This window comes from Emiliania huxleyi (genome assembly GCF_000372725.1).
Source record: "Emiliania huxleyi CCMP1516 unplaced genomic scaffold EMIHUscaffold_610, whole genome shotgun sequence".
Lineage (NCBI taxonomy): Eukaryota > Haptophyta > Isochrysidales > Noelaerhabdaceae > Emiliania > Emiliania huxleyi.
The window spans coordinates 4489-16386 of record NW_005197425.1 but is presented as its reverse complement, the minus strand read 5'-3'; the positions used below and the strand labels follow the sequence as shown (position 1 = coordinate 16386).

General features: G+C 66.9%; 6 protein-coding genes across 6 annotated transcripts in view; 3 read left to right on the top strand and 3 right to left on the bottom strand.

Moving 5' to 3' along the window:
• EMIHUDRAFT_446089 (glutathione S-transferase) overlaps positions 1-796 on the bottom strand; it is a 1422-nt gene extending 626 nt beyond the window's left edge. The window contains exons 1-2 of the mRNA XM_005763901.1: positions 137-796; positions 1-61 (exon numbers count right to left, since the gene is read on the bottom strand). Of these exons, the coding sequence (XP_005763958.1) occupies positions 1-61; positions 137-781 (706 nt within the window). The 5' untranslated portion in view covers positions 782-796. The remainder of the gene's footprint in view (positions 62-136) is intronic.
• Positions 797-2842: 2046 nt separating this feature from the next.
• Positions 2843-3571, bottom strand: EMIHUDRAFT_247841 (hypothetical protein; the record flags this gene model as incomplete). The annotated part of the gene is made up of 1 exon (XM_005763900.1): positions 2843-3571. One exon carries the CDS (start codon positions 3569-3571, stop codon positions 2843-2845), a length of 729 nt encoding a protein of 242 aa, XP_005763957.1.
• A 1554-nt stretch (positions 3572-5125) lies between these two features.
• On the top strand, positions 5126-5815 carry EMIHUDRAFT_76815 (hypothetical protein; the record flags this gene model as incomplete). The annotated part of the gene is made up of 1 exon (XM_005763899.1): positions 5126-5815. A coding segment is annotated over one exon (690 nt), but the record flags the coding sequence as incomplete, so codon positions are not given.
• A 604-nt stretch (positions 5816-6419) lies between these two features.
• EMIHUDRAFT_446085 (hypothetical protein) lies at positions 6420-8284 on the top strand. Its single transcript, XM_005763898.1, is given in 8 exon segments — positions 6420-6543; positions 6557-6684; positions 6747-7015; positions 7091-7147; positions 7227-7355; positions 7437-7505; positions 7641-8234; positions 8247-8284. The coding sequence occupies 5 exon segments, from the start codon at positions 6809-6811 to the stop codon at positions 7980-7982; spliced, it is 804 nt and encodes a 267-aa protein (XP_005763955.1). The 5' UTR covers positions 6420-6543; positions 6557-6684; positions 6747-6808; the 3' UTR covers positions 7983-8234; positions 8247-8284.
• A 354-nt stretch (positions 8285-8638) lies between these two features.
• Positions 8639-10360, top strand: EMIHUDRAFT_120303 (hypothetical protein; the record flags this gene model as incomplete). The annotated part of the gene is made up of 1 exon (XM_005763897.1): positions 8639-10360. The coding sequence occupies one exon, from the start codon at positions 8639-8641 to the stop codon at positions 10358-10360; it is 1722 nt and encodes a 573-aa protein (XP_005763954.1).
• A 621-nt stretch (positions 10361-10981) lies between these two features.
• EMIHUDRAFT_446083 (hypothetical protein) overlaps positions 10982-11898 on the bottom strand; it is a 1827-nt gene continuing 910 nt past the window's right edge. Inside the window, exons 2-3 of the mRNA XM_005763896.1 lie at positions 11670-11732; positions 10982-11320 (exon numbers count right to left, since the gene is read on the bottom strand). Of these exons, the coding sequence (XP_005763953.1) occupies positions 11174-11320; positions 11670-11732 (210 nt within the window). The 3' untranslated portion in view covers positions 10982-11173. The remainder of the gene's footprint in view (positions 11321-11669; positions 11733-11898) is intronic.

Sequence of the window (11898 nt, the reverse complement as noted above, 5' to 3'; positions counted from 1 at the left end):
GCAGCCGCCTCCGCAGCAAGCTCCACCGAAACGCCTCGACGCCGAGCGGAATGTCGGCGACCTACGCGCAACGAGATCGGTCCGACTGTGAAGGCGCCGCGCGCAACCGCCGGCAGAGCGCTCTGGCGCTAGCGGCCGTGAGCTCGTCGCCCGCCAGGTAGGGCGTGCCGGCCGAGCGCAGATGCGCGTCCAGCCTGCCAAACTGCGCCGCCGCCGCCTCAGCCGCGCGCGCCACGGTCTCGTCACAGAACTGCATCTGCCTCTGAGCGCCGTGCGCTGCGACGGTGACGGGTGCACCGCCGGCGGGCATCCTGACGAGGTGCGTCATGAGGTTGCCCATAAAGTCGTCGTGGCCGTAGATGTTTGCCCCCGGGGCGAACGTCGAGAGGTGGTAGTCCATCCAGGCGGAGGCGCGCGCAGCCTGCGCCAGCCGGTAGCCAGCCTCCTGCGGCCTGTAGGCCGGCACGGCCGGCCCGAGCAGGCTCGGCTTGTAGACTGCGGCGAGGTAGCGGATGATGCTGGCGCTCTCCCACAGCTGCGCGCCGGTGGCGCTATCGGAGAGCGCGGGGATCTGGCCGAAGGGCGAGCAGCGAACAAACCCCGGGTCCTCGGTGCCTCCGAAAGCGGTGCCGCCGAGCCGGCCGCTCTCTCCGAGCGTCGCGCTCGTGAGCCTCAGATCAAAAGGGACGCCAGTCTCGTGCAGGCACCAGAGGACACGCTGCGTGTTTAGCGAGGAGCTGCGGCCGTACAGCACGAGCCTGCGAGTGGTGGCCTGTTTCATTGAAATTAGTCAACCGAGGTCCTTTGATAACTCTTCATTCGAGGGCTTCCATGACGTCGGCGAGTTGGGCAACAGGAAGCACGGCTGGCTGGCTGGGAGCAAACAGGGGCTCCGTTGATTATATCGGTTTCATCAAAATTAGTCAACCGATCAAAAAAGAATTTTAGCCAAAACCATTGCCCCCTTGCTCCATCTAGCGCATCACACTCCTAAAAAAATCCCTGTCGTGTGGTGACGGCGTGCGCCGTTCTCCCATCCCTCCCTTGGGTTCTCTGTTTTCTTTCTTTCTTTTCTTTTTGCTCCAAGCCCCGCAATACGGAGACGCACCGCAGCGCAACGGAAAACACTCCTGGTAGCCCGGCTAGCTCTCTCTCTCCCGCTGGTAGAAAAAAAACTCCCTCGCGCAAAAGGGGGAAGGGACTGGCGCCACTGGAGCCGCCTAAGCGACTCCCGCGAGGACGGCGAGGCACTTAGCTCCGTGCACTCGACCGCCCTCGCCGCTGGCAAGCTCATTGAAGAGAGAGAGTTGTTTGTTTGTCAAGCTCATTCAAAGAGAAAACCCGAACCCTTCCTGGGCGTGCTCGCTGCGGCTGACGAGTACTTCCTGGAGCACGTCGCCGCCGACACGTTGGCAAACATACTTTACAACCGGCACCTCCGCGGCAAGATCATTGGTGAGAGCCCTCGCTAGTGACGGTCCTCAACGAAAAGATTATCCTCGGCCTGACCTTAAGCCGCCGGTGCTCAGTCCCCCTCCCCCCCACCCCCCCTCCTAAGCTGGTACTAAAAGGAGAAAAACTGCTCGCAGCTAAGGAAACCTAAGCGGTAAACGTTTCCACACTCACAAAGTGGTGGGGCAAGGGGGCGCGACCCTCGCATCTCCACGCCCGGGACACGGGCAGGAGCCCCACGGCATCCAAAGAGGTTGGCTCCGAGCGGGTCGGGGTGGTCCTTGGTCAGCCACGGGTAGGAGAGCGCGGCGACGGCAAGGTCATCCGTGCCGGTCGCCTCGACGAGGTCGGCGAGGGAGAGGAAGGCCTCCTTGGGCAGCGCTTGGCGGTGGTTGAGGACGCGTCGACCTTCCCACCGGCCGCCCGCCTTGGCGATGATCCACTGCGCGTCGAGGACGGCGACGGCGCCGCTCTCGAGGACCGGCTCCAGGGCGTCGCCGCCGAACTTGCGCCACACCTTCAGCTTCTCCTCGCTCACGCCGAGATGGCATCGATGGCGGAGGGGAGGGCGACGGCCGCTTTGCTGTAGCAGCGGTTTCGGCGGAGGGGAGGGCGGCGGCCGGCTGCGTCGGCGCGGCGGTGTCGGCAGGCGTCAGGACGTCGCGGCGGTGAAGGCAGGGCAGCGACTTGAAGCAGGGACGAATCGACAGCATTTGACTGTGGCTTTGCCTGTGGGTGTCTCGAGTTCCCAAGTGCGCTCGCCCCTCCTCGAGCACTGCGCCTCGCATATCGAGACACACATATCGATGTTGACTCGACGGGCGCATGGTGCCATGGTCCATTGAGGCATCACGTCTCCATGCGCCCGTCAAGTCGGAGCCAGTCTGCGGCGACCACAGCGCTCACCGCAGGGATAGGCGAGCTTTTCAAGAGTCAAGCGATTGCGCGAAATCCCACAGTGGTGGATTTTGGGGCGCTGTCCACCCCCTACCGACTACCGATACCGTTGCGCGATGGACGTTTTCAAGAGATTAGCGTGTCAGGCCTCAGGGTGAATTGGAACTAGCCGTAGGCCGGGGGGGCGGCCCCCGGGGCCGGCAGTTATGCTTAAAAGAAGTCACACTAGAGGTGTCCCCTACCATCACACTGGTGTGAATACGTCCCGAACCCATACTTGGGACCCGTACCATATGCTCGTGCTATCCTGCCCTATGGCGTATGGGAGGCAGAGGCAGGGATGGGGGGAGGGGGGGGGGGGGGGCGGGGCAAAGGAAGGTGCTGTCAGACCGGCGACACGACGGCGTCCAGATGTCGCGGGCACCAGCAACCGCGAAGCCGCGTCCTGGCAACGCATGTGCGGAACCCCTTGCCCGTGGTCGCAGGCCACAAGCTAGCGTGCAAGGGTCCACACAAGGGTGCCGTTGCCCAAAGCATGGCAGTAGCTGTCCTCCACGGCGGTGGACGGCCCGGTTGCAAGCATGTTGCTCTGCAACAAGACTGCCACGTCGTCGAGCGCCGACGCCGGGTGGCACAGCACGTCGAACTTCCCCTCCGCGCCAACCACCGGGTAAAGCTTGGCGCCCGGAGTCTCGTGGCAGAGGAAGAAGTTGTCGCCTTCCTCGTGGCACACGAACGGCGTGTCCATGGGGTTGAGCTCGCTTTTGATCGTGGTTGAGCTCTGCAGGGCCCCCGTCGTGACGTAGGGGTCGTCCGCGACCGGGGTGCTGTGGTTTGCAGCCCACGCCTGTATGGCCTCGTCGGAGTCGGAGCAGAAGACCGGCAGCGGACCCCCCTGCGCCGCGGCGGCGACGGCGTGCGCGCTGCCGGGGGCCTTGAGCCTCATCAGCCCCCGCCTCAGCGCGTCGTCCGCTGCTGCATCGCAATCGATTGGGGTTTCCTGGACGCGGCCCAGCCATGCTGAGACGGCCCCAGGTGCGGCATGGCACGTGCAGATGCGGTCCAGCTCTTCTTGTTCCATCGGAGGCAGTGGTGCGATGCAGAGGCCTTCGAGCGAGCCAGACGCGGGTCGCACCACCGCGCACGCGCAGTCGCTGGGGGCAAACGCACGGATCCCGCCGGGCAGCGCGGCGCAGAGCAGGGCGAGCGCGGCTCGCAGCATGCCGACTGCACACACGGGGAGCGCGCCGATTTCGACTCAGGCGCTGTAAAAAAAATTTTTTCAAGGGTTGCCGGCCGGGTTGCTGCGCAAATCTCACGCTGCGCTAGGCTCAGAGCGAGTTCGCGCTGCGCTAGGCTCAGACGGCGTGCGTGCGCGGGCCGCCGGGGTGACGGCGGGTGTGAGGAGGACCCCACCTCCTTCGGGCTCGGCGGCTTGTCGGGCTCTACCACTACCACTACCTCAGCCCTCAGCCGAAGCTGGGGCCGGTCCCGTAGGCCGTCCGCAGCCGAGAGAGCCCCCGCCGCCCGCGTCCCGTGTCCCGATGAATTCGACGGCGGACGGGCGCGGGCGGCGCGGGGCCGGGGGGTGGCGGTGGGACACACGCGCTGGCGCGCACGGCAACCGGGACTTACACGCGCGACACGAGGGACTGCGTATCCTCGCCTGCCTCGGGGGAACATCACCTCAGAGAGGCGCGTGTCGAGAGCTCCGATACATTGAGGTTTTACGCCCCTCTCTGTCACTAGATCTGAGGGCGAGTTGACGAGACACGACCCAATGCCAAATTCGAGAGAGATTTGTTGTTTGTCAAATTCGAGAGAGATTTTTAGCAATACCAAACAACTCTAACACTCACACGTAATTTTGTTTTGTCAAATTCGTGCCAAATGCGCAAGCACGCGCGGTTCACTCTCAGCCACGCGGGACGCGGTGGGTATTTCTTTTGGGGCAGCGTCCCGAAGGCGATCGCCGAGCATGTTCTCCTTTCTCGGCGCAAGGCCGGCGGCGGGCGAGGACGAGGCGGCCGCCGAGGCAGAGCCGCTCGGGTCCGGCGCCGAGCGTCCGCCTGGGCGCCCCCCCGAGGCGGAGCCGGGAGGCGAGCAGCTTGCGGCGCAGCGCTTGCCGCTTAGCGAGCCGCGCAGCTTCACCTTTGAAGAGGCCGGGCCCCTTGGCATCACGAGTCTTATGGACGAGTCTTTCGGTGGGACGGTCATCACGGCTGTTAAGGGCGCGGCGCTCGAGCAGGGCGTGCCTCGGATGTCCGTTATCCTTGCGCTCAACGGCAGCGATGCGAGTGGGCTCGCTCGTGCCGAACTGCGAGCGATGCTCAAAGTGCGGCCACTAACGCTAACAGTGCGGCCGCCGGCGGACCTGCGAGGCGAGCAGCTGGAGGGACGAGACCTGCAGGGCGTGACCTGCAGTGCGGCCTCCGGCGTGAGGCTGGCGGGCGCGTACCTCAGGGGATCTGACCTGCGCGGCGCGGATCTCGAAAAGGCGGTGCTGCAGGAGGGGTATGTCCTCGCCCCGCCGGACGTGGAGGGCCTCGGGGGAGCGGCGCTCGGCAAGGCGTGGGAGGCGTGGCGGAGGAACAAGCGTGGGGCAAGGCGCTGCGGAACAGGCGTGGCGGCCGTCCTCTCTGGCGCCAAGCTGGCCGGCACCAACCTGCGGGATGCCGACCTGCGTAAGGTGAAGCTCGACAACGTGGAGGGGTCCGAGGGCGTCGTGCTGCTGGCGGTGGAGGGGAAGAAGGGGAAGGAGCTGGGCGAGGCGTGGATGGAGTGGGGCAAGGCGCTGCGGAACGAGCCGGGCGAGTCGGTGCGCGTCGCAAATCTCTACAAGGCGCAGCTGGAGGGGGCAGAACTCGAAAGGGCGCAGCTGCAGGGGGCAGATCTCTACCAGGCGCAGCTGCAGGGGGCAGATCTCGAAAGGGCGCAGCTGCAGGGGGCATATCTCCGCTGGGCGCAGCTGCAGGGGGCATATCTCCACGGGGCGCAGCTGCAGGGGTCAGATCTCTTCGGGGCGAAGCTGCAGGGGGCAGATCTCTACCAGGCGCAGCTGCAGGGGGCAGATCTCGAAAGGGCGCAGCTGCAGGGGGCATATCTCCGCTGGGCGCAGCTGCAGGGGGCATATCTCCACGGGGCGCAGCTGCAGGGGTCAGATCTCTTCGGGGCGAAGCTGCAGGGGGCAGAACTCCAAAGGGCACAGCTGCAGGGGGCAGATCTCCACACGGCGCAGCTGCAGGGGGCAGATCTCGAAAGGGCGCAGCTGCAGGGGGCAGAACTCGGGGGCGCCGACCTGCGCGGCGCCGACCTCACCGGCGCCAACCTCGCTGGCGCCAACCTGAAGAATGCCGACTTGCGCGGCACAGTCCTCATCGGCGTCAACCTCGAGAAGGCCGACCTCGAGGGCGCCAAACTGCAGGGCGCGAAGTTCGAGCGCGCCGTCCTCGCTGGCGTCAAGCTCATCGGCGCCAAGTTCTCACCCTTCAAGCCGCCCGAGGCGCGCCCTCCGACGCTTGCGCGGGCGTGGCGGCTGCGGGCGGTCGGCGGGCAGGCCGCGAAAGGGCTCTACGCGGCGCTCGCCGGAGGCGATAGCGACGGCGGCAGCGACGACGAGGGGGCGGAGGAGGAGGAGGAGGAGGAGGGGACGGCCACGAACATCGTCGCCAACGCGCTTGAGGCGGGCGTGACGGCTCTCGTGAAGGCAGCGGCGCCGGCGCTCGAGCTCGTGGAGGAGATCATCGGCAAGCTCCGCGCTGCGCTCAACGGCTGCATCGCCGTGCTCAAGGCCGCGGGGGACTGCGACAAGCCGGCAGAGTTTCTCTGCGACGCCACCCGCAAGCTCGTGCGCTTGCTCGTGTCGGAGCTGCTGCAGCCGCTGCTCGCTGTCTGCAGCGATCCTCCCGACTCTTGGGCCTCGCTGCGAGAGGGCGTGCTGCAGAAGCTCGAGCCGCAGCCCAAGGAGCTGCTCCGCACGTTCGCGGCGTCGATCGCGCCGTCGGTGGAGCCAGAGGCGACTGCCGAGGCCGAGCCGCCGCCGGCGGCGGCGGCAGCGGCGGCGGAGGGGGGCGAGGCCGCGGGTGAGCTCCTCCGAGAGCTCTTGCGCCTGATCGCCGAGGAGGCGACCGCCATGCTGCCGGCACTCGAGGAGTCCGTCGAGGCGGTCGTGTCGAAGACCCTTCAGATGCTGTCATTGCACGTCGAAGACGTCGAGCTCGGACTCGTACGCGATTTCACAGCCGTCGCAGACCGCCTCGAGAAGCATCTCGAGACGGTGCTGATCGAGGAGGGGATCGGCAAGCTCGTGTCCAAGTTCCTGCTCGGCCGCTGCGGCGCTCATTATGCTGTTCCTCTCGATAGAGAGCAAGCGCTGACGATGAACGGAAGTCTATCAATAGGCGCTGTCCTCGAGAAGCTGAGCGACGTCGCCTCCGAGCAGCTGAAGCTGGCGGAGCAGATGGAGAAGACGATCGCGGCGAAGGTCGCTAGTGTTGGCGACGCCGCGAACCAGAAGCTGCTCAAGTTCGTCGGCGGCAAGGGCAGCATCAAGAGCCGCGTCGTCAAGTCCGTCCTCAGCGCCGCGACAAAGTACGAGGTCAGCGCCGGCGGCTTCCAAGGGAGCTTCGACATGCTGCGGCTGGCCCTTCGCCGAAGCCCGATCCGGGCCCGCACCCCCGTCTCTTTGCCCCCCCCCCCCCCCCCCCCCCCCTCCCTAATCACACATGCCTCCGATCCGCAGCTCAACGTCGACGACAGCGAGCTGACGTACCTGCTCGACACGCTCGTGAAGCTCGAGGCGCGTGCTGATTTATTACTCATTTGAGAGAGCACGTCTCCTCCTCACCCCCCCCCCCCCCCCCTCCCCCTCGGAACAGGCGCTGGAGGTGAAGAGCGACACGTGGAAGGACGCGGCGTCCACCTGGATGTCCGTCCTCGAGCTGCGGCGCAAGATCGGCGTCGAGCGCGGCATCGCCGTCATCGACTGCATCGCGGGCGACCAGAAGGTTCGCTCCACTACTCTCCTCCCGGACGCTCCTCGTTCACAGTCAGTGTCCAGTGACTCGGTTGCCTATTCCGTTCGCTAGGTGCTCGACGCGCTCGGCGCCGCCAAGGCGCTCTTCGACATCGAGGGCGACGCGCCGCCCGACATCTTGGCGCGCCGCTAGACAGAACTCGCCCTCTCTTTGTGACCGCAACAGCGACTGAAAGTGGAACGATTGCCCTACACGGCGCGATCGACACTCAGCCCCTCGTGACAGCGCCGCTCTCGGCCCTCCCTCCGCCTGCAGGCGCGGCTCAGCAAGGCAGCCGGCGGCCACATCCGCGCCAACGGCTACAGCTACCGCAAGAAGATCAACCTCGAGCTCGCGCGCATCCGCCGCGTGCGCGACCTGCAGATGCGCGGCGTGGCGCTCGTCGGGACGGCGATTGCGGCTGCGCTCATCTCGACCTTCAACTACCTCTACTCCGTCGCCGACGGCGTGGAGCCGTGGTGGCTGCCGCCGGCCGTCGTGCTCGGCGTCCTCTGCGTCCTCCTTCCCGCCGCGGCGGTCCTCGTCTACCTCCACCTCCTGCACAAGCGCAAGTCGGCGGGCTCGAGGCTGGGCGGCGGGCTCGGGCACGGCGCCTGAGCTTTCTCCACCGACCCCGGGAGGAGGGCCGCGCCTGGCCCTTAGTCCCTCTCTGCCGCCGCCGCGGCCTGTGCAAGCCTTGCCTGAGGGCTCGAGGCTGGGCGCGGCGGGCGCACAGGCGCTACGGACCTGAACGCGCGGGAAACGGGGATGTGACGCACTCTAGCGCGTCTAGGCTCTGGGCATGTCCGTCTAGGGTACCATACTTCCGCGGTGTGCTATGATGTAACATACTTCCGGGCCGGTGTGCGGCTGCGCCTGCGGGGAGCGAACCTTAACGACCGCCCAGAAGCTTTCTGAGCAAACCATCGGGCCAGGATCATCAGCATATGTCCCCTCCACAACATCGTGGGCGTTTGAGCGGTATTTGAGGAGCACCGCGACTCTGAAGTTCGGCCGGGTGGTCTGCAGACCCCCCCCCCCCCCCCGGAGCAGCAGAGGCTCCGTGGGGTCGAAAAGTCGACGCTGGGAGTCGCACTCGTCAAGCCATCGCAGCACCACGCGGTCCGCACGTACCGCCCACATCCCCTCCACCGCTGAGAAGGCGGGACGGACGTAAGATAATGAATCGATGATGCGATCAGGCGTACAAGCGCGATTGCACAAAGGGTGGAGGAGGGTCTGGCCACCACCGGGCGAGGGAGGCGGCGGGCCAAATGCCGGATCCGCTGTGCGCGTTCGTCGGTCAGGGCGCGGCGCTGACCGCGGCGGCCTGGGCCGCGGCGGCGGCGAACGCCGACGGCGGCGGACCATTCCAGCGGCTCGGCGAGGGCCGGGGCGCGGCGTTTCGGGAGGCGTGGACGGTGGAGGCGGTGCGCACCGTGCCCGCGGAAAGGCGGGCGGCGGCGGGCGACGCCGACGAGCTGTTCACGTACGCCCGTCCGCCCACGAAGAGGGAGAGGCTCGAGAAGGGCGAGCGGCGCGCCGAGCAGCACCAGGGGTGGGCCGATGCGCCGAAGGAGAAGAGGCGGAGGGCGGCGGAGGAGCAGACGGCGGCGCAGGCGGCGCTGCTGGGGCCGCTCGCGGCCGCGGACACCACGGCGTCGCTGGGAGGCGCGCTGATGCGGAGGCCGAGCGCCATCGTGGCGGCGGTGCTGCATCAACCCATCGCGGCGGAGAGGGCGGCGCCGATGCTCGCGCCGCTCGGCTACCACATGAACAGGCTATGCGACGACGTGCTGAAGCGGTGGCGCGAGTTCGAGCGGGAGATGAACCGGTCTGACGAAGACGGCGGCGATGCGGTGATGCGCTCCAGCTGGGCGAACGGGATGCGGGAGGGGTACCCGTGCCAGCAGCTCAGCATCCTGTTCCTGCAGTATCTGCTCACGAGCCGCATCCAACAGTCGCACGCGTCGCGGCGGAAGGGGTGTGAGCGCATCGGGCGGGGGTCGAACACGGTGGGGGGTCAGTTCAAAAACATGCAGAACCACGTCTGGCCGATGGTGTTTGGCCCGGCGGGCTTCCCGACAGGACAGGAGGCGACAGCGTACTGGCGACCCATCCGCGACCAGTTCTCGAGCCTGGTGGGAGGAGGGAGAGGGAGCGGCGGGGTCGAGCAGCTTGCAGGCGCGGCGCAGGCGGCGGCCAGTGCGACGCAGTTGGCGGTGGGCGCGAACGCGACCACCGCGGCGGCGGCTGGCGACGCGGCGAACCAGGCCGTGCAGCTAGCTATGAGGGCGGCGACGGCGCCGAGCTCGACGCGGGAGCATCTCGGCCAGACTGGACAGTATCAGCTGCAGGACGCGATGCTGTGCGAGCCGATCTCGGTGAACGAGGCGTCCGTGCTCAACGCGTACATTTGCTTCGCGCGGCAGACGGGTGCCCGCCCGGGGATGGCGGTCAACGTGGAGAAGGACTCGGTTGATCCGAACAGCGCGTGGGCCAACTGCGCGCCGCTCAGCTGGGAGGACCTGCTCGTCGGGAAGCTCGATGACAAGGACGGGGGGCTGAACCTGCCAAACGGCGGTGGCACGGCGTGGTTCTACTTCGAGCTCTTCTTCCGGCGGCTGAAGGGGTCGTACTTCTCAAACGTGCAGTTCGGGACGTCGGTGACGCCCGACTCGGATGAGATGGTGCGGCTCGGCACCGTGGCGCTGTGCCGGCTGCTGCTGCGACGAGCCGAGAATTGCACTTCAGCACAAGACGCGTCGCGAGACGCCCGTGCCGGAGGACGAGGCGCGGGTCATCTTTCGGGCGCGGGGGGACGTCGGGCGCGGCAGGGCTACCTTTCAGGCGCGGGCGCGCGGGCGCGGCGGGCGCGCCACGGCATCGCCGGCGCTGGCGAGCAAGAGCGGCGAGAAGCTATCGCGGCGTGGGAAGAAGGCGGTGGCGAAGGAGGCGGGCGAGGTGGTATCACGCGAGGAAGGCGAGGAAAATGAGGCGTGGAATTGCAACCGCTTCCCCCTGATTTTGTCAGCTCTGACTGATGACGTACGCTACCGACATCAATCGGGAGGCGGCGAGACGAAATAGACTCGTATATATACAGATTTGGCATCCATCGACCATCCGATCCATGCCTCTGCCGGGTGGCCCGCCCCGACGACCCCTGGAATTGCGACTCGCCGCTTTCCTCCCGCTGGCGCAAATTTGACCCCTGGCTGGAATTGCGACGCTCGCCGCTTCCCCCCCCGCAGTGATTTTGTGAGCTCTGACTGATGAGGTACCGGCACGCGGCACGCCCCGATGGGGGACTAGCACTAGCCGTCTTCCACATGCTCGGGTCCCTGCTGCTCCTAATCTCTTCGTACATCCTCCTGCTGATCTCCGCGCAAAGACCAAAGTCCTGCTCCCTCCCTCGTCTCGCCCTGCGCGTCTGCTCCCCGCCTCACCGTCTTCTGCCCTGCGTCGTCTGGCGACGGGACCTCCATAGTCGGTCGAGGTCGCCGCCCTCCTCGTGCCTCTTCCCAACGTTCAAATTACGGTTTAGTAAACCAACTCCGTGCTCAAAAAAGAATTTTACAACAGGCACGGGACTGGCGCGCACTGGCACTACGGCTAGCGCAACACACACACATACACCGTAGACACTCCTGATAGCCCGGCTAGCTCTCTCTCTCCCGCTGGGACCGGCACAGAGAAGGAGAGCCAGAGCGCTGTCCGGAGAGATGCATGGAGCGAGTGAGAGAGTAGAGACCGCCGCGCGCTGCACACGAGTCCACATGCCGTCCTCGCCTCCTCGCGCCGCCCGCTCACTCGGCCTTCTTGGGGAGGGGCAGCGAGGTGGTGAGGCGGTTGACGGCGGCGACGGCCTTGCCTACGCCCGCCGCGATGGGCACGACCTTGCCGATGACTGTCTCGCCGCCCGCCGCCGCCTCCGCGTCCTCCCTCTCGAGCGCCTAGGGGGGAGGCGGCGGTGGTGGGGAACGGGGGCGGTGTGGGGGGCGTGCGGCCTCTCCCGGGGCATGTGGCTCGTGGAGGGAAGGCCCGGTCGGGTTGTCATCCGTTGGCTGGCGCGGGCGTCGCCCCGTGTGCTGAGTGGAAGCCCTTTTGTGCGGCTGTCTGCGGTGGTGCGTGTGTGGCCAGAGCACTGTCTGCGGTGGTGCGTGTGTGGCCAGAGCACTGTCTGCGGCGGTGCGGGTGTGTGCCCAGAGCGCTGTCTGCGGCGGTGCGGGTGTGTGCCCAGAGCGCTGTCTGGGTCTGCGGTGGTGCGGGTGTGTGTCCAGAGCGTCTGCTGTGCGTTCGCACCGCGCGCTCCGCCGTCACGCGGCCGAGCGTCTCCTCCACCCCGCGCTGCGACGCGACCAGCGCCTGAGGCGCGGAGGGTGTGAACGGCGTCTCTTCACAGCTCGAGGGCAAAACCCGTGAGCAGGCATCGCATGCGTCTCGTCGGACGTGCGCACGCAGTCACGAAACAGTCATGGCTGCACGCCGTATTGAGACTAATGTTTCGAGTGGGCGCGCGGGGGGGGGGGCG